This window comes from Paramormyrops kingsleyae, chromosome 22 (assembly GCF_048594095.1).
Source record: "Paramormyrops kingsleyae isolate MSU_618 chromosome 22, PKINGS_0.4, whole genome shotgun sequence".
Lineage (NCBI taxonomy): Eukaryota > Metazoa > Chordata > Actinopteri > Osteoglossiformes > Mormyridae > Paramormyrops > Paramormyrops kingsleyae.
In genome coordinates, this window is record NC_132818.1 from 20,425,259 (window position 1) to 20,452,603 (window position 27,345).

The 27,345-nt window shown below is 43.4% G+C and overlaps 1 protein-coding gene across 2 annotated transcripts; it reads left to right on the forward strand.

Moving 5' to 3' along the window:
* Nucleotides 1–1,972: 1,972 nt before the first annotated feature.
* On the forward strand, nt 1,973–26,917 carry fmnl1a (formin-like 1a). Of its 2 annotated transcripts, none has more exons than XM_023835593.2 (26): nt 1,973–2,553; nt 8,579–8,662; nt 9,824–9,901; nt 10,892–10,965; nt 11,110–11,193; nt 12,129–12,272; nt 13,686–13,797; nt 14,496–14,572; nt 15,435–15,528; nt 16,183–16,257; nt 16,611–16,721; nt 16,857–17,006; nt 17,779–17,880; nt 18,435–18,684; nt 19,737–20,051; nt 20,484–20,608; nt 21,003–21,205; nt 21,979–22,213; nt 22,492–22,560; nt 22,657–22,737; nt 22,926–23,055; nt 23,580–23,743; nt 24,991–25,092; nt 25,172–25,279; nt 25,425–25,539; nt 25,893–26,917. In XM_023835593.2, exons 1-26 carry the CDS (start codon nt 2,395–2,397, stop codon nt 25,991–25,993), a joined length of 3,342 nt encoding a protein of 1,113 aa, XP_023691361.2. In that variant the 5' UTR covers nt 1,973–2,394; the 3' UTR covers nt 25,994–26,917. The 2 variants fall into 2 exon arrangements, with proteins under 2 accessions (XP_023691361.2, XP_023691360.2); XM_023835592.2 differs by having other exon boundaries at nt 1,974–2,553; nt 19,728–20,051.
* The last annotated feature ends 428 nt before the right edge of the window (nt 26,918–27,345 follow it).

A 27,345-nucleotide genomic window follows, 5' to 3' on the forward strand; every position in this document is an offset into this window, starting at 1 on the left:
TCATGCCTTGTTACCACTGTGCAGGCTGGTGGTGGTGGTGTAATGGTGTGGGGGATGTTTTCTTGGCACACTTTAGGCCCCTTAGTGCCAATTGGGCATCGTTTAAATGCCACGGCCTACCTGAGCATTGTTTCTGACCATGTGCATCCCTTTATGACCACTATGTACCCATCCTCTGATGGCTACTTCCAGCAGGATAATGCACCATGTCACAAAGCTCAAATCATTTCAAATTGGTTTCTTGAACATGACAATGAGTTCACTGTACTACAATGGCCCCCACAGTCACCAGATCTCAACCCAATAGAGCATCTTTGGGATGTGGTGGAACGGGAGCTTCGTGCCCTGGATGTGCATCCCACAAATCTCCATCAACTGCAAGATGCTATCCTATCAATATGGGCCAACATTTCTAAAGAATGTTTTCAGCACCTTGTTGAATCAATGCCACGTAGAATTAAGGCAGTTCTGAAGGCGAAAGGGGGTGAAGCACCGTATTAGTATGGTGTTCCTAATAATCCTTTAGGTGAGTATATATCCATGACTACTCGTGTTTTATATGTGTATATATATGTACACACACACAAATATATATAATACATATATTATTTTATATATTGTTTATTTATTTTCTTTTTTTCTAATATGCGTCTGATAGCTATTTCAGTAGGAAATAAATGGGATTTAGGTCGCCAGTGGATTGAGCAAACTGGCCATTTTGCACTAAAGGACTTTCCGCTAACTAATGCAGACCATTTGACACCATTTCAAATCAATTTGGCCGTTTCAAATGGAAATTCTGCCCAGATGTAAGGTCAAAGCTGAAGAGAACGGAAAATAGAAAAATAATGAAGACATGGAGGAGGAAGGGGTGGTCATAATGGAAGGAGATGCAAGTGATGGCATAAAAAGAGAGATGGGGAAAGGAGGAAATGGGGGAGAATTATGAAATGTAGGACAAAATACACAGCAGGTCCAGAGAGGTGCAGGGCAAAGACAGACTGGGCTAGAGGCAAATCAGGCACCGGCGGTTCCTTCCAGTAGTGAAGAGTTAATTGAAGTCATAAGAACATAAGAACCATACAAACGAGAGGAGGCCATTCGGCCCATCAAGCTCGCTTGGGGTAAGTCGCTATTGTTCATATGTCATTTGGAAAAGATGTTATGGCTGAAGTGGGGCAGAATATTTTGAGAATATTTTTAGCCACAGGAAATACAAAACAGAAAAGGGGGCAGAGCACAGAGGGGCTGCAGCCCCCGTAACAGTAGGTCACCTTTGGTTCCTGGGCGTCATACCTGCTAGTTGACCCAGATGAAGACCAGGGCAGAGCAGGTGTATGATCAGCATACAGTCAACACACACAGACCTTGGCTGAAAAAGGTGTGAAGATTAAGAAAATAAAGAGATACACCAAAGTAAAGAAGCATTTGATTAAAGTATGGTGATGAGCAATATCTTTAATGTGTTGCAATATTTTATAGCAGACAGCGGTAATTTATGAGAGCATCTTAGAAAGGCTGACACAAACAAACAGGTCAGATGACACCTACACTTTAAATGTAATATACATATCAAGAAATGGAAGAATTTTCTACTTAAGTTTAAAATAAAATACATTTAACAGGTTGCTTAATTATTTTGAAAACCTTGTGTGAAACACTCGAGGTAAAATTCTGCAGCCTATTCCAGAAAACATTGACACATGTCAGAGGGCCCCCAGAACATGGGAGGACTTCATTTAACCCATAAGGTTTCGGCCTACAGAAGGCAGAAGCCCATTCATATTCATACATATTGGTCCTGCGGGTTTCCTCTTTATGACACTGATCCTAACGGGAAATAGTTTCTTGCATGACACCACCCTGCACTAAGCAAGCCAGATTAGCCAACTGTCCATAAAGTAGTGATCCTGAGGTTACCAACGATCCAAACGCTCAGCTCTCTTTCTGCTACAAAGAGGAAGTCGCCTCTCTTCCTTTGTGGTTTTGCATTTGCTGTTGCAAACGTCTTATAATCTCCACCTCCTCTGCGAAACCCTCCTCTGAGGCAATCAAGCCAAAGTGAAGGTTTGAGAAGGTCACGCTGTGGCACTCCTATGCTGTTTGTCGTTCTGGCTACATCTTTGGTCTAGTTGAGGAACAGAAGAACAAGAGGACACCGGGAACATGCCGCTCTGCCTCAGAACATCACCCCAAAATGGTGAAGGTCCTGCGGAGAAGCGTGTGTCTCTTGTTTCAGCCCTTCCTGCTCTGCTTGTCTGACTGAGCCTCCAGCGCCTGACCGCCCCGCATTCTGAACCTGCCTGCAGAGCCGCTCAACTTCAGCTTTTTGGAAGGAAATTCAGCTTTCTGGATCTGGATTACTTGGGCTAGCGGGTCTTGAAGAGACTAGTGATGGGTAACGCTGCCGGTGGAATTGAGGCGAACCCCGAGAGGGAGGGCAGGGGCCTCTCGGATGTGTCCGCCTCAGCCCCATCACTGAGACAGCCCCCACCCCAAAAAATTCCCATGCCTCCTGAGGAGGAACTGGAAGAGCGCTTCAGTGCTGTGCTGGTGAGTGACAGAAGACGTCTGGATTTGGTCTGGCGTCGCTCGGTGCTCAGTACGGGGTCACGTCAATGTTTCCCAATCCAGGCCGCAGGGATGCACAGATATTCCACATTTTTGGTCTTTCCCAGCTCCTGAAAGATGTGGATTGTCTAGCACGGAGCTGAGAGGGAGCAAAAATGTGGACCATCTGTGGGCCCCCAAGGAACGGGTTGGGAAACACTGGATTACATAATCAGCGACACGTGTAATGACCTAACGTAGGACGTCTAAAGTGAACTATGTTTTCAATTTAATTAATTTGATAACTTACAAAACTAGCTAAATGTATTTGAAGTGATGTGTAACCAAGCTGCTATTCAGGAAGACTCAATTTGTTAAATTATACTGAACATTTTACTGACCTATATTTGCTAACAATGAGAGGAAAGTAAATCGAATTTTTCCTAGTAATGGTGCTGCACATAGAAACTAAAATATATACAGGTGCACATGACAGTGACGATTTTTTAAAGTTAGACATTTGATAATTTATCCAGTTAAATAGCTATTTTTGGAATAAATTTTGCTAGACTGAATGGTCCAATTTCCAGTAGTAAATTTGGCTGAAGTTCTTGTAAAAACTAGTATTTGAAGTTTGTGGTCTTCGCTTTATTCACCAAAAAACTGAAATTAAAGGGACACTGAAATTAGCGAGGGGATAAAATTTGGCCAGTAGAGTCTGTAGCAACTGTTGGGATGTACAGGGATGTACACGGACACACAGACATGCAGGTCGGCAAATATAAAAGGCTGGAGGTTTAGTTGCTACATAAAAAGAAATTTAAAAAACTGTAATCGGCCTTTAGTTTCCGTCATACTTAATTACAATTACTTCCCATGTGAAAAATTCTCAATTCATTAGAGGAAGTTAATTACCAGCCACATCTATGCCTTAAAATAAAAGTGTATTAAAACATATAGTTAAATAAACCCTGTAGTTACATTTTTACACGCCTGTCTTTTTCACCATTTTACCATTATTTTACCAGATTGTTTAGTTGAAAGTTATTTTTTTAAAGTTCTGTTTGAGCAATAGGCGTGTACCAAGCACTTCCTCTTTGTTCATCTCAGTTTTTCATATACAAACGTTCCGTCAACATTCGTACAGGAAATGATTCGTTCCAAATATGTCAAGACCATGTGTCCACAAATGGCGCTCAAACTACCCTTGGTTACTAGTTTTATTACTAGTCTTACTAGTTTTACTAGGGTCCTACTTTTACTTTTGTTATTCTTTAATGAGAATAGCGTAAATAATACTTGGATCCATCTACAGTTTTGACTTATGCACGTCCAGCATCCTGGTAATTTGTATGGATGACCAAAGTACAACTCCGGAAAAAAATTGAGACCACAGCAAAAATTTCAGTTTCACTAATTTCTTGATTTATGGGTTTGCGCCTGTATAAAATGTACATTATTTTGCAAACTGCAGCCTGGCTCTTCCCTGCTCCTCACTGAAGGGCCTCTTCCTTGTTTTATCGGACTTCAGTCCTGCTTCTAGCCTGATACGAACTGTCCTACCAGTGCACTTCACACCACTTAATGTTTCCCATTCCTTTTGAAGGTCATTTGAGGTCATCCTCTGATGAGGCACTGTCAGATAAGCTGACAGTCATCTCGGGCATTAGGAAGTTACTTCTGCCCACTGCCTGGCTGGTTTCTGGTCGTTCCCAGTGTCTCCAGCTTCACTTTGTTCTTGTGTGCTGCTGTCTTAGAAGCTTTGAGCCTGGGAGCAGCCTGACACGCAGTGTAGCCAGGATTAAACCAGGGTTAAAGCAGGATTTAAAAATGCAGATTTAAAATAAATATATTCATTCTTTCCAGGGCTGTATGTTTTCCTTATATCACTTCCGCTCCTCAGTACCATTGGATCAATATGAAACTTCACAAGGTAGTGAAAGCAAAGGAGGATTGAAAAGCGGTTCTGTGTCTCTTCCTGTTAAGGGGGACTGGCTGGACAGTAGGGGGGGTGTGAAGGTGACGTGGGATGTAGAACAGGGCTGCACTGGTGGGGGGGGGGGCGAGCGACCGCTGAGAATAGACCACTTTACGGTTGAATTCCTCTTTAAAAATAATTGCACCGTTTTAATTAAACAGTTTCAATTACAGGGCGGATACTTTTATTGAATCCTTCCTTTGAAAGTATATTTATGGCTGTTCTTGTGAGGTCTCAGTGAACTTCGTGTGTATATAATAACCTGTGTAACCTTACGCCGTTTTGCAGTCCAACACATGCGTAGCTGATGCCACTGAGAAAAGAGATTCTATGCTTAAATTTAACTGTATGCATTCATCCCAGGAGATTCTGGGGTGCATTATGAAACTGTGCGCTATATCTAATAACAACAATCACCTGAGGTTAAGTGCATATTCTTACTGTAAAAGACATTCTGGAAGACACTATACTTATTTATAGATGTGGAAAAAACCTGTAATATTCAAGATGTCACCTGACGGAGACACTGGCTGAGCTTTCAGGTGGGATGTGGTGACGATTCGTGGTGATGTGGTGGGAATGGGCCCAGACACACGGCAAGAGTGTGAGATGCCGTGACATGGTGACCACTGTGTGCTTCTGCAAAAAACTGTGTGCTTCTGATAGCAGCACCAGGCTAAGGGCTTAGGAACCGCTTATGCCTTCATCGTGGTCTGGGGCGCATGCACACGGCAAGCATTCCGCGATAAGCAATGGGGCCAGACAACGTGTCACAATGTCATGGGGAGGATGTTGTGCCATAGCGGAGTATACACATGATCGCACATGTCAACGCATCTTACAGGCCTGCTTTTAAAAGCCAAACGGGTTCACCGATCATATAAAACGAAAGCCTTGCTGCTTGAGTGTGCCTAACACTCTCAATGCCTCCACTCAGTCGGCAGTGAGATGCTTTGTACTCAGCACGCGAGAATCGGCCGTCATCTCAGGGCTTTCGTTTCACAGGGTCGCCGCGTTTCAAGAGTCTAATTTGGTTTCTTTCCGAGCAAACAGCAGATTTCTGTTTTCACACACAGAACCGGTACACTCAAGATTTGGCCGCCGCGTGCTGTCATTCAGCCGGCATATTCGACTTGAGTATTCATAGTGCCTGTTCAGAATAGTCTTTTTCAATTGTACTCCAACGTCTATTAGAGTTATGTTCTGTTGTTTGAGTGATGGGGCCGTGTAATATAACGTGGCAGTGTCTAGAACGTGCTAAGAACTTAGTGGATTTTTCTCTGAGGGTGTGAACGAATTAGATACCATTGCAAGGACATTGTGCATCAAGTTGTATAATCTTAAAATTTTAGGCTAACAGTTTTGGGCCGGGGGGGACATGCTGGAGTGGGGTGGGTAATATCGTAAGCTAACTTCAGGTTATATCATTTTATAGAGGCCAAATGACTGCTATATATCACGTATTTGCGTTCAAACCAGGCTATGTTGGTGGTTACGTCATCAGTCAATTCAGTTCAAAATACACAGTGTGGGTGGGACCGAGAGGAGGAGGTGGGGGCTGATGTTGTTTCCTCATCCGGAGGGGAGGGGTCCACACAGGAAGTGTGCTTCGTCTTCGTTGGTGCTGTAGCCTCTCTGTTCCTCCTGACGGTAATCCCTGAGCATGCGCCTTCCGTGGACCTGCTTTTTGGGCCTTATCACAATAGATCTGTCGCTAAACCTTCAGACTAGCTGAAGGACGAAGTGAGATTATTAATCGTTTACTAGTGTCAAATCAAAGTATAATATTGTCACCCCAGGTATTTAATTGGTATTAATGCTTTTGGTTTATGTACTCTGGGATTCTGACTGAAAGTTTCTTGGGCGTGAGCAATATAGATTACATTCAGTGCACCTTCATAATGCATTCATTATGCATTCATAGAACATTCAGTGCACCTTCATAATGCATTCATTATGCATTCATAGAACATTCAGTGCACCTTCATAATGCATTCATTATGCATTCATAGAACATTCAGTGCACCTTCATAATGCATTCATTATGCATTCATAGAACATTCAGTGCACCTTCATAATGCATTCATAGAACACTGATAAGCAGCATGAAAGTACACCTTAACATCCCTTAACAGCATTGATATACATTAATAACAAACATTACATGATTATACAATTATAATGTTTGTTATTAATGCATATTACAGCTGTTAAGGGATAGTTAAGGTGTACTTTCATGCTGCTTATGAGTGTTTTATGAATGCTTGATGAATCCATTATGAAAGAGCACTGAACATTTTATGAATGCAATATAAAGCATTATGAAGGTGCAGTTAATGTGAAGCGTTACCCGATATACTACAGAGCACACTGAGGATCGAATCAAACAGAGGGCATAGAAACAGAGAGAGAGAGAGACACACCCACCCCCTGGTGGACATGCACTGCTGAACGGAAGTGCTGCGTGTGCATTTGCTCGCTTCCACCCCACCACAACCCCCACACCCCTCCGGCTGCCCCACCTTAAACCCCTGCCACAGAAGTTTCAGCGCGGCCCCTGGGTGCTAAACGAAGCCACAAACCAGCCTGTTAAAAACTACACCCATGAGGAACATTCTTCAGATTCGGTGCACACCAAATATCTGACGATTCCGAAGAGCCAGCCAACAGCGTAGAAAATAAAACACAGCCATCACCTACATTTCACTGGTGACACACAGAAAGGACTGTCTGAATTACAGATAGCTAATCCCAAGATGGTAGGACAAGGATACACTAGGGGTGTTTCTCAATAGCAAGAAGGCAAAGATCGTACTTGTGTTCTTGCCAAGAGCGGTCTTGCTAACTTGCCACCCAAAGAATGAACTTGGGATGCAATGAATTATGGGATTGTTCTTGTTGGCGAGGATGCAACCAGAGAGCTGGACAGGAATGACATCCGGAGATTTTTACCGTCCTCCGGATGACGTAAAATGGGTGCGTGAGAGCTAAAATACGGTCAAAAGAGTGTACTGAGAAACGCCTACTAGGTCATAAGCTATGAGCAATTTAGAGGCAACAGTTCATCTAAAATGCATGGCTTTAGATTGTGGCAGGAAGCCAGAGTACCCAAGGGAAACTCATACAAGCACAGGCAGAACATGCAAACTCACACACGCACACAGCTCACAAACCTGGAGCTGTGAGGCCACAGTGCTGGCTTCCAAGTACTCACGCCATGTAGGGATGAGAATTACAGTCATAATGAAATCCATCACAGGACAGACAAAACTGGAAAATCCATTTTGTAATTGTAAATTTGTCCAGGAAACTGTGATGGTGCTCCGCTCCCCTGTATCCATTCTGGAATCACTCCGACCAGCTCACAGTACGATAATGATTTTGTCCATTGATGCTTCTTGTTTAGAACGCATCATTGTTGATTTAATGTATTTCGATCGGTTATTAATCGTTATTAATGTTATTGAATTCTCTATGGGGTGGTTCGAAAAGAACGATTCAGACTCAGATAGATGGATAGTGTGTTGCCTGGATTCTAGATTTCTCTGGATTCCTCCCCAACTCTAAGTACCTAACACAGAAGCCTGGAGGTCCAAATATTAACTCCCTGGCTATCAAGAGAGACCCATGTTTCCTTTACAAAAAGGCAACAACAGATAGGTTTGAATCAGATGTGTAACCCAATGAATAGATGTGTGTTTCCCTATATGTAACATCTATCAACTTTTATTTAGTTTTTACATAACTTATTGCACACAGAAATAGGATCTTAAACAACAAGCATGTTATTTGGTAGTGTTCTTGATTGTTAATGCTGTCTGATATGTCTCCTGTTTAAAATGTGTTATTTTTTTAATTACATGGTCAGTATCAATGAACACTGTGGGTAGTTCTGAGGATGGAAACATAATTTAGAAAAAGGTACCACATTTTACCTACATCCATCCAACCTAGCGGAACACCGCGGATGCACACATTTTTGCTTCTGTTCTCGCTTGAATAAATTACTTCAAAGTCTGACGACAATCATCTTATGATGTACCTTCACAGAGCTCGATGAACCTACCGCCCGACAAAGCTAAGCTTCTCTGCCAGTACGACAGCGAGAAGAAGTGGGAGCTGGTCTGTGATCAGGTGAGACAGATATCCCGCTCTTTTCCATCAAGCTCCTGTCTCACACCTGTTCTGCAGAACTTGATGGTCCAGTCCACCGATGGCTGTGCCTATGGCTGTGCCTATGGCTGCCCCTCAGTGTAGGTCTCCACATCTGGACCAGCTCTGATACGACTGAAATCAAATGCCCAGATTAGCAAAGGAATGGATAAGTACGTTTCTGCAGTTAAGCCAGATTTGACTCAGAAAGAAAGCAAAGTGCTGAGTGTGAAGTATTCAAGCGAGTCCCCAGTTGCTATGTTAAATACAGACATCTGCTTAAATATATAGCAAACATCCATTCATCCATTTTCTATACCCGCTTGTTGTAGGCAGGGTTGTGGGCAGAGCCTAGTAATGTATAATTAACACGAGGCACAGAGAGCTGGTCCTGTGAGGGCTGGTCTTCCCTTTTCTATATACCCACGTATTATGAATCCAATCCGCAAAATATACCAATGAAAAATATACCAGCAAAATATACCAAAGGGGACCTGTCCTTCCGGTCGGCTGCCGCTTAACTGCACATTCCGGCCTGTCATTTCTTGCACATCCACCCGAGTTTGATATTGGGGCTCCGCTTAACATTTTTAAATACTAAGGTTTGTTTATTTGGGGGTAAGAATGAATCCAAGTCTCCCCAGTCCACCCCAGTTCCTACACCCCTGGCTATCATCATATACAGTATCTTGACATAATATGGTGATGTATTCTTATGTATGTGGGGGGTAGAAATGGTGATGAGGAGGAATTGGGGAAACGCGAAGTGTCGACATCCTGTGTGGTTTCTGATTACATCATGGTGTGGTTGCTAGGTAACCCATAACAATTCTGCCATAGGTTTATCAATATTGTCTGCTTCCATGGCAACGATACAGGTTTACTGCTTTTGGTGTGGGTGTTGGTGGTGATGGATTGTATACAGTACCTATGGTTGTTACAGCAGTAGAAGGTTGCGGTTTTACTTGTAAAGGTTTTCCCCTGTCGGAATTCAGAGACTATTCACATCTTCACTCATGTTTCTTAATCCTTACATCAAAAACACTGTAGGTGTCCAATAGTCATGCTACGATTATACCTCACACTTCTGTGTTTAGCAAAGGGGCATTTCTCTTTAAAGGTTTTGTTTAACCTTATAAACAGGAGCGGTTCCAAGTAAAGAATCCACCCTCTGCCTACCTGACGAAGATTAAGGGTTACCTGGATCAAGGATCTCGCAATGTAAGCATTATAGAAACATTCATGAACTTAAGTTCACTCTGCTCTTCTTTTGATCACCATATTTCCCAGACCTCATTTTGATGAAATGTGAATTATTCCCAGAATTTTTAGGGAAAGGTTTGTTTAAAAGCTGGTGTAAAAATGCAGTTTTCCCCAGAGAAGGAATGTCAAAAATCAGCCCAAAGGTCCCCAGAGTTTTATGCTTTGTTTTGATTATATTTAACTCCTCCCCCACCTGATTCCTCCAGCCAATCATCTGTGTTTCTTGGCTGTGTCTGTTCTAGGTGAACTAATCCCTACCTCTGTAACATTGTGCATCATGCATACATCATTTACATGCCACAAATAACACATCAATCCATGGAAGTCCAGTAAAGTTTTGTTACACCACATTTTCATAATTGTTGTAGGGAAATATTCAGAACATTCTGCCGGGTAAAAGTGTGAGTTTCTTCGACTTGAAGTGTTACGGATTAAAAATGAAAACACAGCGATGAGTTCAATAAAAATGTGATTATTTCAGGGTTGCCAGCTCTCACACATCTGGCTTGACACTCGTGCTTTCAGACTCTCAGACTCACACAAGAAGTCTTACGGCAAATCTATATTATTCCATTAAAAACTTAAAATCAAAAACGTTGGGGCAGTTTGTAAACCTTACAAACTATTTACAAGGTAATAAAACTCTTACATACATGTAAATGTGTGTGCAGACTAGTCTTGGATTGAAAATCTCACGCCAGCCAGCTGACCAAATTGGGCAAAACTGTTACATGAATCTGCAGCCTTTTCGGAGGCTGTTCTGTCAAAACATTTGTGCCATATCGTGACTGGTGCTGTTATCCCACAAACACAATGCCAAAGGTGTGGTCTTTATCGCACCAGTGGTACACCAAGGCTAATTAGGAAGGTCATAAGGATCTTCCCTTTTAAAAAAATATGTCTAAAATCTTGCTTACTGCTCACCTATTTATCACTGTCTTGTATTAGTTCAAAACCCGTGTCAAGGAGTCAACCCAAGTCTTGAGGGAATTGGAGATCTCTCTCCGCACAAATCACATTGGGTAAGAAAGTAGCTAAAATAATTTAACCCAGAGCTCAAACTATTGACTGAACCCTAAAATTGACTGTTTCCAGTTTCACGCAAATTATAATGTATCAAATTGCCAACTGCTTCCTGTCTAAATTCCGTTGCCCCTTTTACACAGTTGGGCCCAAGAGTTTCTCAATGAGGAAAACCGAGGTCTCGATGTCTTGGTGGATTATTTGTCGTTTGCTCAGTGCTCCGTTACGTAAGTATTCATTTGACATCAGATTTTCACGTTTCTCAGTTTCTCTTGGGTGTCATGCTAAACTGCACAAGCAGGAAAAAGTTTTTTTTTCTCTCAACCGTTAAAAGTTGTGAGACTGGGTGTGGCTCTCCTGGGAGGAGGTAAGGTGACTGAAGTGCGCTCATTTTTATCACCAACTTCTTGTCTGCACGTCCTATTTGTTGTGTATTTCTTTCTCTCAGTCCATAAATATATAACCATGATTCTTTCGCTCTTCTTCTCGTTCTCTCTGGCCCCAATGTTTTGATCGCCCCATCTCAGCCATATCTGAATAAACCCCTTTTTTCCTTTCATAATTACGTTTCTGTTTGTTGGAATAGTCATGGTTTTAAAATGGCAACTTCTGTTCCCAAAACTCACATCCAACACCTGAATAACCATTCACTGAAATTATGGTTCTTATACTGGTCTAATGAGGAATGTCACGTACAAAATATGTACTTTTTATTTTCATGGAAGTATTTTTTTCCATAAAGAACAATGAAATGTTCAGAAACTAGTGATTTTTAGGTAAGTAGCGCTAAAGTAAAGACTTAACTAACAGAACATGATCAGGTATCGATAAATAATAACTTTATTATGGTCCTTGGGTTGCCTGACCCTCTTGCCCAAACTATTAAAAGTGCCCCCCCTTTTGAGGTCCTGAGTGTCCTTTTTTAATCACTGCTGATCACCGACTTAGCAAACTGCAACCCAGCGGAAATTTGTTTTGGTTTGCCTGCAATTTTTTGTTTTGTTTGGTCAGCAATTTTTACCGAGGGAGACCCCTCCCCCCAGTTAAGCACCTGACCCTCTGCATTTCCCTGAATAACAATGTATTAATTATCGATCGTTCCCATTGTGTTTATTGATGCGCATGTTTTTACGCATTCCTCTGCTCATGTGCATGTTTGCAGGCATGACATGGAGAACTTGGATAATGGCGGCATGCAGGCAGACAAGAGTAAGGGCATAGAGAAATCGATCGAGGACCTGACCGGGCTGACCAGCCTCTCACCCGGCAACAGCATCTCCAAAGTTACCCGTGCCATCACCGTCCGGTGGGTATAGGCCAAGCTGACACCTCTATGCATATACATACTGTACTACATTTACAGTTTTACACATTTACACATTTAGCACTTCAAAAACATAAGCACTGTCAATGAGTCAACTAGGCTAAGCGCTGAATGCTGAGCTTCCAGTGAATGTACACGTATAAGTACGAGCAGTACTGGAGCAGGAGCTACAGAAGAACATTCAGGGAATGTAAAGAGGCATCGGGCTTGTAGAGGAATTCATGGAACAAATGGGTCTTGAGTTGTTTCATGAAAGTGGAGAGGGAGCTCAATCCGCCATCGGGGAACCACACAAGAGAACCACCTGGAGTGACATTTCTCACATGGTGGATGGAGCTCCAAGCAGCGCTGGTTTTGCTGACCAAAGGGGGGCAAGATGGGCGATAGGGCTTCTGATGGAGATTGGTAGCTGTCCATTGATGCACCTGCCAGCACCAAGGACTTAAATTTGATTCAAGGGTCAATAGGGAGCCAGTGAAGACAGACAAGGAGGGATGTGACTGTTCAGGTTGAATAAAACTTAGACTGGATGCACAGTCTATGTGTGACTACAGTCTATGTGTGTTTCACTGAACTGCCTCTTTTTTTTTGTCTGATGTGCTGTTCCTAAGTATGATCATTGGAAATAAAAAAAAAAAAACTTGCACCAAAGCATCTCTTGAGCTCTGCACCATGCATGGTGGCTGATGCAGGATCCTGCGGTGGCGTGTCGTGGTAGATGTAGCGTCAAGGCAGGGTTACAGAGGTGTGACTACTTCAGATATCAGGTCCTCCACCCTAAGGTTATTAGAAAAGCATATAACATATTGTTTAACCTTGTACTGTTCGTCTCTTAATATGCTACTTCTGGAAAAAGTCATCCCGAGATTTAAGAAGCTAGGAAGGCCTGTTTAGGTATAAACAGGCAGAATATATTTAGTGGTTGAATCAATGTGTGCATTTGAGACACAAAACCTGTGTAACGTAACCGCCGACAGACAGTAACTCTATTCAGCAATATAGAATGCGACACAAATGTTTGCGACGTGCAATTTGCATTGAATTAGCTGCAAATGAGTCCAGACATTCATGGCATGGTACTTATATTACTTGTTACGGTTCACTTCGAAAGCTTAATCAGACGATTATACGGGTTCCAGTGAGCCAGGAACGTATCCCAAGCTGCACAGGACAGAGGCAGGGAAGGCAGGAAACAGCCTGGAGGGGGCGCTATACTGGGCACACAATCGCAAATTATGAGCAATTGCAATTTCACGTGGGAATGGAAACCTGGATAGCAAGAGAGTAACCGTAACAAGTAATATAAGTACCATGCCATGAATGTCTGGACTCATTTGCAGGGACTCGTTCCCCGTGAGCAAACGCTGACCGCAGGCTTCCTGTCCCCACCTCCAGGTTAAGTGGCCACTCTCCCAGCAGGAAGGCGCTGCGGAACTCACGCATCGTCAGCCAGAAGGACGACGTCCACCTCTGCATCATGTGCCTGCGCGCCATCATGAACTACCAGGTGTGGGGGGGGGGGGGGGGGTGCAGGTTTTTAGGGCAGAGGTCACTGCATGTGAGCATCACTTTGTGTATCTACAGTAATCATGTGATTAGTGATCAGCTGATTAGTGTGAGCACTCTGCAGAGAAGCTGTATCAACTGTGTCTAAAGGATCGTTTTGTGTACAGTTTGATGCCTGTGTACAGTTTGATGTCTGCATTGTGGGCTACCAGGGGATTATCCATGGGGCTGAGATTAGCCATTATTGGTAAGAGTTGGGATTAGTCAGTCTCCTCACTTTGTTTCGAAATCAGTTACTAATTACAGCAATTCAATAACCTGACGGCACTCCTTCCATTTCAACTGGAATTTATCGCCTACGGTTAATTGAAACGGTGTCTGGGTAAGGGTGAGGTATCTATGGTGGACTTTGCCTGTGTGTTTGGACTGGTAAGTCGTTAACGCCTTACTTAAGGCCAGGTTTTTAGTAATTTATAAACACATTCATAACAAATAATAATGCAGTTATAATGCATAATAAACATGGCTGTAACGTTATGACTTTTTATAAAGATTTATAGCCACGTTAATAATGCTATTTGAATGCATTATAATGCATTACGGATCTGTTTATTAATTACTAAAAACATGGCCTTGAGTCTGTGTGTGTAGCAAGCAGAGCTATGTGACTGACTGACAGACTCGCTCTCTCTTCTGCAGTCTGGCTTTAATCTGGTGATGACCCACCCTCGCTGCGTCAACGAGATCACGCTCAGCCTCAACAACAAAAACCTGAGGTATCCTTTTGTGTCTGAGGTTCACTGCGTCTCCTAAATTAATTCCGCATTACAGACACTGGCTTAAAACTGTTTTAGGATGATAGGGTAAGATCCTTATCGTAATTTTGTGTGAGCTAGAGAGTATACTTATTAATTACTTATTAATTAGTTATTTTAATTATTTCATTTCACTTTCAATAGTAACCTCAGAATTTTTATATAGTCTTTAAAAAGTTATTTGTTTAATAAAGGAAAAATGAATGAAGTCCAAGGTAACTGAAACAATATCTGATTCAAAAAAGTATAATTATAGTGTATGTATATACACGCACGCACACGCACACAGACACATGCAGGCAGTCCCTGGGTTACGAACGGCAAACTTATGGATATCTCGTGCTTACGAATGGGAGGCCATAAAGCCTTTTGTATTAAACATTTGTCTTTATGACGCTCGTGAACACATTGCGCAGTTTCAGCAGTTCGATGTAGATTAGGTTTATATTACATTGTGGGGCTCAAACGTGCACCACAATATCATAAAAACCTGTTATTTTTGACGTTGTGGGCACCATTTTTCAGGTCCCCACAAAGATCTGTGAATGCAATCAAAACACTGAAAATGCCAAAAGTCTCATATTTTGTTTGGTTACTTATGGTTAAGGTTAAGGCTGGGTAGGGGTTAAGGTCGTCATGTTGGGATTAGAGTGCTCCCCATAGAAATCAATGGAGAGTCCCCACAAAGATATAATTACAAACCTGTGTGTTTGTGTGTCTTTGGGTGTGTCTGTGTGTGTGTGTGTGTGTGTGTGTATATATACACCCACACATGATGATATATGGGTTAACACCAGTTATATACTATTTTTCTTCTGTGCAGGACTAAAGTGCTTGTGTTGGAGCTCCTCGCTGCTGTGTGTCTGGTGCGGGGAGGGCATGACATCATCATCGCTGCCTTCGATAACTTCAAGGAGGTCGGCAGATCTGCAGAGTTACTGTGTGGTTTTGTCACGTTGACGTCAAACTGCTGACTATGTCATTTATATCGATCCCACAACCAGTGCATTGAGTGGCCTCTACTGCTCTGTGTGTTGGGTTCACAAGCTCGCTCTGTTTTTGTGAGGGTTTCCTCCAGCTACTATGGTTTCCTCCTGCATTCTGAAAACCCACAAAAAGGCAAAGTGGCATCCTTGAATTGCCTATAGTGAGGGGAGTGCTTCATCTAGCATCCACCCCTCAGACCTTAATACAAATACACATCCCAGAATTTATGGCTGTTCTCAGAATTCCAGTTCATTTCACATGTAAACAGGCTTTAATCAAATCACATTAAAACAATGTTTCCCAATTTGGTCCTTGGGGAACCACAGACAGTCCACTTTTTTGCTCCCTCCCATCTCCCTACCGGGAGCAAAAATGTGGTCTGTCTGGCAGGGAGCTTGGAGGGAGCAAAAACATGGACCGACTGTGGTTCCCGTGGACTAGATTGGGAAACACTGCATTACAAAGTTAAAGCTTATGGTTCACGAGGGTGAACTGGTATAAATAATACCAGTATCAAGTATCAGCATAATTCACAGCCAGTGCATTCAGGTACTGAACATCTATATATCTTTTTTCTTTCTCAGGTCACTGGGGAGAAGAATCGCTTTGAGAAGCTAATGGAGTATTTCTATACTGAGGACAGTAACATAGACTTTATGGTAAGTACACAATCCGGGTTGATTGCTGCGAATACTGACGAGTGAATAAGTGAACTAGCAGTATCGAGTCAGGTTAGTCAGGACTTGGCCAATCAGCTTTCAGCTCGGGCTGCTTCCCCTGTGGCCCCGCCCCTGCACCTTGGCTATTATCTTGTTTCACCTGATGAGACACCAGGGAGGTGCACTGATTTGGAGTGAATTTCACCGAACGCTGATACATCAAACACACTGAAAGTAAACCGAATAAATTTACACTTTACTCTCCTCTATGCACTCAAGGGAGGGAGGTGTCAAATACTGACACCTCCCTCCACCTGTGTGACGCCCCCCACCTTTCTACTCCTCTCCTCCAGGTGGCATGCATGCAGTTCATCAACATTGTGGTCCACTCGGTGGAGAACATGAACTTCCGTGTGCATCTGCAGTACGAGTTCACACAACATGGGCTAGACCAGTACCTGGAGGTAAATTTTGAAAAGACTGTTTCAAACCCACCCCAGGTTGAAGTTGGGGGCGTTTTGCTGATGCCTCCCACATGCTCCACACGTACCTGCAGCCGCGCATTTGTGAACGTACACTTGTGGCCGTCCATCCGACAGAAACTGAAGGACACGGAGAGCGACAAGCTGCAGGTGCAGATCCAAGCTTACCTCGACAACGTGTTTGACGTCGGTGCGCTGCTGGAGGACGCCGAGTCCAAGGGCGGCTTTCTGGAACACGTGGAGACAATGAGGGATCACAATGCACAGGTGCATCACGCACACCCAGATAATTCTACATGCACGTGATTCTGCATAAACGCAAGCTGCATTTCTGCCAGAGGATGAACTTAAAGGATCAGAATCAGAATACTTTTATTATCCCGGAGGAAACTGTTTGGTAACACTCATGCATAATGCATTATAGAAACCTTCATAATACATAATAATGCATTCATAAAGCCTTATAAACATGGTTATAACTATTTATAAGAAGGCATAACACATTACAGCCATGTTTATTATGCATTATGAATGCTCTATGAAGCTTTCATCTATAATTGTTATAGATGGTATAATCTGAATTGTTTCAAGTATATTGAAATATTGAGATTGAAAAGTATATCTCACCTTGTCAAACAAAAATACCACTGAAAAGTCACTGACTGGCGACAACAAAATACCATACTGAGTAAACATAAATGCAGAGACACTGTACAGCAAAAGCAGAAACATTCACACACCAAATCCTGTTGCTGTGGTTCACCAACAGATACACAAGCCCAGACTGTATTCACATAGATATGTATGAATAGACATGAATGATATTTATGGAAGGACCAACAGAATATGGTCATTTCTAATACAGCGGGGTGACATATGGGCGTCCCCTAAGCATCATGGGAGTGGGTCATAGTATCTCACCGCAAACCAAAAATAATGGTGGGTCACTCCTCTGTCGGCTGTTCCCCGTTGTAAAGCATGTTGTTGCCTGGGCACCTCTCTTCTGCGGTGCCTGGTTTTTCTTGTTGCTGCGCTGCAGCTGATGGCCAGGCTAGAGGAGAGCGAGAGGGAAAGCAGCGAGAAGATGGCAGAACTGGAGAAGCAGCTGATGCAGGCCACCAAAGAGAATGAGATGCTGAAGGTAACGGCCAATGAGGAAAAGCTATTGAAGGTCACCTGACATAGCAGCTGACATCACAAATGTAAAAATAATAATAAAAACACTCTGAGTAGCTCAGGTGGTAAATCATCCCTTCTTAAGCAGCACATCTCAAATAGATTAACTCTGGGCTCTCAAAAAACATGTAGCACTGCACAGGTGCCCTCCACTGGCCTGTCAGGAGATTGCAGGCTTCTGGTTGCCAGGATCCTTAGATGCTTCGTCCCTGTAATTGGTGTCATGTGATTCGGTGTCAAACAGAAAGCTGACTGGTGGGAAAGTGAGTCAGTGGAGCAGATTTCAGCTGCTCTTTGGTCTTGGCAGGTATAGAGGTGTCATCCACAGCCAGCTGTCTTTCGGAATCTGAAAGAACAAAAGAGGGAACAAAATTAGAGCAGTAGCAAGAGCTTAAGTGTGCAATCTTGTGAAAATGTGACTGCAGCATGTAGCAATTGTAATGTGATGACCAGTATAATTCCTTAATGCATTTCTTTTCAAATGTTTTGTATTTGTGTGTGTTTGTGTGCATGGGACAGGAAAACCTGCGCGACTCCTGCACGCAGGTCAGCACTCTGCAGCAGCGGGAGCGGGAGCGGGAGCTGAAGCAGGAACGGGAGCGGGACAGGGATCGGCCCTCCCTGGTGCCGTCTGAGCTGGAACTCAAGGTGCTTGAGCTGCAGGACCGGGGCCTGATCCACATGCGACGCTCCTCTTCCGGGGCCCTGGACATCGAGGTGATTCCTGTCACCATCGTGGAGCAGGTGCTGGTACCTGCCAGTGAAACAGGTATTCGCCAAATCCTCTGGAGTCATGGCTGCCTTCCCGTTTATGATAAATCAATTTGTTGGAACAAATCTTGGGTAATGCTTTATATTAATTGAACCCTGTTAATGCATTCATTCATTCAGTGCACCTTCACAATGCATTCATATAACATTCAGTGCACCTTCACAATGCATTCATATAACATTCAGTGCACCTTCACAATGCATTCATAACATTCAGTGCACCTTCACAATGCATTCATAGAACATTTAGTGCTCCTTCATAATGCATTCATAGAACATTCATAAGTAGCATGTAAGTATTCCTTAACATCCTAACATACCTTAACAGCTGTAATATACATTAATAAACATTATATGATAATAGCAAACATAATTGTGTAATCCTATAATGATTGTTATTAATGTATATTAATGCTGTTAAGATACGTTCGGATGTTGGCATTATATGATTGTACGATTATGTTTGCTATTATGTTTGTTATTAATATATATTAAAGCTGTTAAAGTATGTTAAGGATACTTTCATGCTGTTTATGAATGTTTTGTGAATGCATTATAGAGGCATTATGAAGGCGCAGTTAATGTAAAGCGTAACCAAATCTTGTTCATCATAGGTTGTATTAACCATAGTTAAATAATTAGGGAAATCTCTGGTACAGTCCAGCTCCAATACTCACTCAGTCCATTACTTGTTGTTTTAGAGATGGGACCGCCAATGATCTTAAGTCAGGCTTCCTCATCATACGTTACAGAATTCGGAACCAAAACTCACTCAGTCCTCATGTTATCCAGTGAAGACCTTTCATTAAATCCCCAAGACTCACGAAGTCCACGGGATTTTTTCTCGAAAACGTATCCCGTGGACTGAGTGAGTTTTGGGGATTTGCTCTTTAGTTGTGGAACTGCGAGTCTAAAACCAAGACAGCTTATTAGCTACGGCATTTCCTGATATAATTTTGTTAAAATTTAGAAATGAAGCACTTTTCTGCAATGTGCTTATTACTGAATTTTGTTATTTTGTTTGCTTATCCCCCCCCCCAGCTCCATCAGCCCGTCCCATCCAGGACACACCCACTCTGCTTCCACCCATTTCAGACCTGCCACCTGCACCTCCTCCCCCCCCGCCACCCCCTCCCCTGCCGGGTGAACCAGAGCCCACTGGAACAGCCCTGCCTCCTGGTCCTCCTCCTCCACCTCCCCCTCCTCTGCCTGGAGGAGGACCTCCTCCACCCCCACCACCCCCAGGGGGAGGACCTCCTCCACCACCTCCTCCCCCTGGGTGCGGACCTCCTCCACCACCTCCTCCCCCTGGGTGCGGACCTCCACCTCCACCAGGGGCCCCACCTGGTGGAAGCGACACTTCTGGTAAGCATGTTATAAAACCTGAGACACCTGGTCTTCTCACAGGCCTTGATGGAGCCCCAATACTTCTTAAATTCAAACAATCATGCAGACATAAAAATACACAAAATAAACATAGACTATAATTCCCCACGGCTGTATCCCAATTGACTTTACTAAGTCCGAAACGACTTTGTTAGTTTGTAACAAGTGTGGTAAAACATCAAAAGGATACAGTTCTCAAGGAGCCAACTTGGGTACAAGTGCTACAAGGCCAAGCATCCAATGACTGAAATGATTCGAGTGCAAGCTGTGGGAAAAGGCCTATAAGAGCGCTGCTAATAACTCCATGTCATCGACGTTGCTTGTCCAGCTTCTGAGTGTTGGCTAATCCCCGGATTTGAAATGAGACATTTAGAGTTTCTTACCGGTGCATGTGGGTCCACATCCTGACAGGAGCCAAAGGCAAGAAGCCGATACAAACCAAGTACCGCATGCCCCTGCTTAACTGGCAGGCCCTCAAGTCCAACCAGGTGACAGGAACCATATTCAACGAGCTGGATGACGAGAACATTCTACAGGTAAGACACCCACACCAGCACGTAAACTTGCACTGACTTGCATTACTGGCTAAACAGATTATGCTCTTATATCAACGAATACACGCAAAAACCAGAATAATGATGGTCATAATACGTTTGACCCTTTACAAGTTATCTAGACCAGTGTTTTTCAACCCAATCCTGAGACCCCCAGACGGTAAACGTTTTTGCTCCTGCCCCAGCTCCCAGCCAAAGAGTCCAAGGATTTGCTCCTTCCAGGAGCTGGGAAGGAGCAGAAACATGAACTGTCTGGGAGTCTCCGAGGACCTATTTGAGAAACACTGATCTAGACTCTTCTTGTTACAGTGCTTGTATGTTGCTTTTCTGGGTAAGACCATGTGGTAGCCCAGTGTTCCTCAATATGCCCTGATAGGAACTGAACATGGAATCCTTCGAGGAACAGTTCAGGACTAAAGCCCAGGGACCCACAGTGGACCTGAACAAGAAGAAGGTCAAAGCAACCAAGAATGTTCCAAGCAAAGTGTCTCTCATCGAGACCAACCGGGCCAAGAACCTGGCCATCACTCTGCGGAAGGCCGGAAGGAGCGCGTCAGACATCTGCACCGCCATTGAGACGTACGATTGCCCCATCCTCACACTCTCTGAAACATAACACTTTATGCCGCCATTGAGACGTACGATTGCCCCATCCTCACACTCTCTGAAACATAACACTTTATCCTTCCCTTTATTTCCTTCCATGGTTTTCCCCCTTTTCATACTGTCCCATCAACCCAATTTCTTTCCCTTTCATAAATCTTCAAAACCTTTTCTTTCATTCTCCCCGTTCACTTGTCCTACCTTCTTTACATGCAGGTGTCAATCCCTCCTGCACATCCCTCCGATTTCATTACATTATTTTTGGTCAGGAAGACATTTTTATCCATCGACACGGTTTAATTCAACTCCTCTGCTCTATTATGAGTCGCGCTTTTGTGTTTTTATAACTGCACGCACCTTTAATTTTCAGATGTATTGTATACATCAAGGAAGTTACATTTTTCTTTGCTATTGTATACATTTGTATTTTATTGTATTGAGAATGTTTTCAGCTTCACTTAACAATGAGAAGCACCCAGGGACTACGGATGAAAACTAGCCTTTTGGTTAACTCTGGAATATTAAGGGTAATGTTACCATTGTCCATTGTATCATATTTTCATTGTCCGTGTCAAGGCCACGGCCTGAAATACATTTGATGGGGTGGCCACCAGCCCTACCGATGGGTTCATTCAGTAGATCTTGCTGAAGGGGTGGGGGTTCAAACATGTGATTTTACGACCTGTCTACGCACCTGGTCTGTCAAGTAAATCAATAAACAAATAAAGTTACTAAACACCCCCCCCCAGATATGACCAGCAGTCGTTGAGCCTGGACTTCTTGGAACTGCTGGAACGCTTCATCCCCACCGACTTCGAGATGAAGCTGATGCAGAACTACGAGCGAGATGGCCGGCCGCTGGACGAGCTGTCTGACGAGGACCGCTTCATGGTGCGCTACGGGAAGATCTCACGCCTGCCCCAGAGGATCAGCACGCTCACCTTTATGGGCAACTTCCCTGAAAGCGTGAAGCGCATACAGCCGGTAACCCTGACCTCTACAAATACCACTGGGCTCACATCTGTTACTGCTTCCTTGAAGCACCACTTCATTTCATTTGTGCCAGCCGCTTAAGAATATCTCAGGACTTGAACGTAAATACAGGCTCTCGGGTTTAAATTTAGTGCCGCTGATTTACACACCAGTCCAAATATCAAGAGTAGCTCAATAAATCGTTCCTGTTTTAATAACAGTTTAAAAATAAAAGGAGTCATAGATTATATTACGTATCATCAGTCTGACTTCTTTCTTCTTGTTTTCAGCAACAGAATGCCATCATTTCAGCATCGATGTCCGTTAAATCTTCAGCGAAGCTGAAAAAGATCTTTGAGGTGAGCACATGGGCGTGCACCGATTGCTACCATATGAACATCAGGCAGACCGTAGGGCCAAAACACCAGCTTGTCTCTTCTCTTTGTTCTTGTCAGATTGTCCTGGCCTTTGGGAACTACATGAACAGCAGCAAACGAGGAGCAGCATATGGTTTCCGTCTGCAGAGCTTAGATATGGTGAGCATCACTTGGCAAGAAAGACTCCCTCAGGCCCGGAGCTAGCTAAATGCTCCAAGGGCTTGCAATTTGTGTTATTCAGAAGTTCTCGCTACCATGGATATCAAAAATGCATGCTACTCTGACCCCAGTCCAGTACGGAAGCTGATTCTGTGGTTTGTCCTCCCCCTTCTCACCTGTCCTCTCAGCTGATGGACGCGAAGTCGACAGACCGCAAGCAGACTCTGCTCCAGTTCATCGCCAACATCGTCCACGACAAGTATCCAGAGCTGAACACCTTCCACACAGAGTTGCACTTTGTGGAGAAGGCCGCTCAAGGTACGGCCTTCCTGACTCGTTGTCATGTTCTCCTTAAGGCTCATCACAATGCTGCTACTTTAGCTCTGGTTAGAGCTTCAAGCTTTGCTGTGGTTTCTTGTGCACCTAGAGTACCAGTCAAAAGACTGGACACACTTAGTGAAAATCATTCCTAAGCACACCTCGAGGTTTTCTAAGGACTAAATCCTATAGAGCTGGTTTAGGATCAGTTGGAACCCAGTGAGAGTAAGGTGGCCAACTTGTGCTCAGAACTTGTAGAAACTCCTTCAGGACTGTTGGAGCAGCATTGCAAGTGGCTACATCTGGAAGCAAACTGAAAGAATGCCAAGAGTCTACAATGCTGCCAAAGGAGTTATTTTGAAGAGAATATTTTGAAATGTGGAATACTTCTAGTCGTTGCAATTTTTGATATGTATTTCGTCATTGGCTCAAGGTCTTTTACTATAAGGAGAATATCATAGCTACAGTAGAGACTAATACATTTATAGCAGGTGTATCCAGACTTGTGTTTGCATGTGTCTCAGTGGCCCTGGACAGCATCCTTCAAGAGGTACGCTCCTTGGAGAGGGGCATGGAGATGGCCCGCAAGGAGTTTATGGTGCAGGATGACAGCCCGGCGCTAAAAGAGTTCCTCAAGACAAACAGTGAGCTGCTTGACAGCCTGATTAAAGACAGCAAGGCGGCTCAGGTAGATCTATAACTGCTGTTACTACTGGATCTATTCACTGACAGCAGCACATATTTCCTCAGTGTGTGTTTCCCTTGTGTAGCTGTCACATTCTACACATCTTACTCCATCCATCTACTCGTACCATTCACCTCTTATACGATCGTGGTGGGCTACCACTGTCCCCCACAGGATCATTATGGGCTACCACTGTCCCCCACAGGGTCATTATGGGCTACCACTGTCCCCCACAGGGCACACAGTTAGGATTCTTTACTTGTCACGTACATAGTTATACAAGTACAACATGTAGTAAAATGTAAACCTGGCCACTGCTAAGACTGCAAGAATCTTAGCAAATTAAGAAAAAAAAGATCAGAGAAAAACGGAGAAATATTAGAGAAAGTACAATATATCCATGTGTATTGAAGTGCAGTGTGTAGTTGTATTGCGTAATGAACAATAGTTGTAAGGCAAGTGTGTGACTGATAGAGTTCATCAACGAGATAAGTTGTATTATTGAGGTAATGTTAAAAGCTGTGGTGGAAGATCCTAGTTAAGGAGTCTTATGGCTTGAGGACAGAAGCTCCTTCTGAATCTCTCTGTTTTGGCCACAATACCGCTGAGCCAATTGCCTGATTTAAAAACACTGACTTACCTTAACTGCAGATTTTTAATTTTTATTTTATTTTATTCCATCCACAAAAATCACTGCAGCGTACCTACAAAAATGGAATGACTGGCACATTCTGTCCTGGCAGATAATTGGCACAAAAATATTAGTCAAATAAATAACCACATTACTCAACATTTCAAACCATTTAAGCCCTACATGTTTGTCTTCCTCATTTTTGATCAGGACAGACAATCCAAAAATTCAGGATCCATCCATCATGGAAAGAACATGTTCAGAAAGTAGAAATCCAGACCAAGATTTTGTTTCAACCAACCAGTTGAGTATAAAGAGTCACAGTCACAGATACTCAGCTGGCTGGTTGAAACAAAATCTTGGTCTGGATTTTGACTTTCTGGACCTGAACTTTGCTTCTAAGTGATTACCTACCTTACTGCTTAGGGTCCATCCCAGGTAGCACAGGATACAAGGCAGGAGTACACCATGGATGGGATGCCAGTCCATTTCAGGACATATACACACTATGGGCAGTTTAGAGACAACAGATAGAGTTATTGAAAACGAAGGCATGTTATCCATGATGAGAAGTGGACTGAGTAAAAAGTTCTAACTGATTTTTTTTTTCTCCAATCAGGAGTCGTACACATCAGTGGTCGAGTACTTCGGAGAAAATGTAAAGACTACACCGCCATCTATGTTCTTCCCCATATTCACCCGGTTCGTCAAGGCCTACAAGGTAAGGGGCAGGTCCTGCTGCGTCGTCACCGCTGGCTGCGTTTAAGTGGCCAAGCTTAATGCTCCCACATTCTCCTCAGCAAGCGGAGCACGACATCGAGCAGCGGCGCAAACAGGAAGCCATGGCCAACGAAAGCGCTGCAGAGGCAGGCCCCTCGCCCGCCAAGAAACCGCCTGTTGGAAATAAGGTCCGCAGCATTAAAAATACAAGATAAAATAGTGCGACAGTAATGGCTGACATATGTTGATTTTGTGCTAAAATTTACAACCCATTTAAAACAGAGTCCTTACATGTCTAAGAAAGTATCTTTGGCCGACCTTTGACCCTGGCAGATGCCGATGATGCCCAAAATGCCCCAGGTGGACCTGATAGCTGAGCTGAAGAAGAGGCAGGTAAAGCCGCAGGTGCGTGAGGGGAAGGACGGCGCTATCGAGGACATCATCACAGGTGAGCTTCAAGCCTCCTTCCCTATTGCTTCCTCATTGGTTTTCTGTACCAAATAATACTACGTTTCATTATCTTTTGCCCTTCTTCGATCTCTTCCTCTCTTTTACTCTGGACCTTCCTAATTTTGCTCAGAATTTTGTTACCATTCTGTTAGCCTCATTCGTTGTATGGAGGTTTCTGTTTGTTTATTGGATACCTGTATAAGGACTGGGTCACGTGGCATTAGCTAATTCCCTCGCAGTCTTTCAATGAGCTGAAGGTCGGAACGTTACTGCACTACCCGCCCTATGCCGGTGCAAAACTTGGACACGTTCCAGCTTTCTAAGCACTAAATGCATCCTTCCCCTTCCCAGATCTGAGAAACCAGCCCTACCGCCGGACAGAAGGAGGCTGGCGCAATGCCAGGAAATCGAGCGACGCTCAGCCCCAGGCCCCGGCGGAAGCGTCGCAGTGACACACCTGCTTACTGGACATATACGACACACACAAACAGACACATCAACACTTGCGACCCAACATTTTCTCTCCCATGTTAATGCCGCCATCATTCACCACACTGCGCCACCTGGGCTTCAGGATTCCACTTCATCCTGAACTCCGCTGCCCACATGACGTCTGGAAGTGCATTTTACAGTTACTATACCCTGCCTTTCTTTGTATTTGCCATATGTTTATTGTTTCATAACAGTTACATAATCAAATTCTCTTTTATCTTTATTGTATGATCTTATTAAATTTCTTTTTATTCCTTGTTTCTAATACCACAGGGCATTGCTATTGCCCACATGAACGTAGCTAAGTAAGGGAAATTCTCCCAGACACCGTTCATCCAAGACATCCCTTCCCAATTAAAATCCTATCTAATCAAGCCCCAGGTCTGCAGCACTAATCCCAGGATGTATGACCTCACAAAAGCGACATTCGAGGCAATGAATGCATAATAAAAACTGCCTATATGTCTTAAAGGACCCTTCGTGAACTAACTGGCTTATTTTGTACATGTATTATGCTTGCTTCATCAATCTGTGCCATTCAGAGAGTGTGTAAAGAAGAATCCACGTGATATTGACTATTGTAGTTGGGTCCTGTTTTGTATAATAAAATGGTTATATTTTTGTTATACATATAAAACGTTTTTTTTTCTTCAAAATTTATTCTGAAACATTTTTAAATTATGGAAGCTTTTTTATAAATGTAGATGTGATAAACTGTAATCGTGGGGGGGAAAAAATTTAAATATGTATAAAACGTTTTAAGTTTTAAACACCATTCCCTGTTACTCCACCAGAGGGCGAAATCTGGCCGCTTGTGCAAAGTATCATTCCATTATGTGGTGGATCCAATGTAAAAATAAACAAAACTTCACACTTTCAACCAATTATTTGTTTAGTATTACCATTTTTGCAACTGGTTCCATCAGTCCGTCTTTAATAGCTGTTTATCTGCTTCAGGGGCAGCCTGTAACCTACCTTAGCCAACACTGGGCATGGGCAGAGAGTACCCGATAGCAGGGCTCTTCAGATCTGGGATTCCAAATCCAGGCCTTGTTTTCAATTTTCCCAGGTAGTTAGTTTAATAATTACTGATTCTGATTGGTCAGAGGCTTCACACCTGGCTTATGGGTAAAGGAATGCTGGGAAATCAGGAGAGCTCAGACCTCGAGGACAGTGATCTGAATAGCCCTGTAGTATAGAATGCCAGTTCTAGACAATACTGAAGCTGAAGCATAATGTATTTCATACCTTTAAACTCTCTTTTGTTTTTCTTTCCTTCGATGTTCATGCAACAGCAGATTCTTATGTGCTT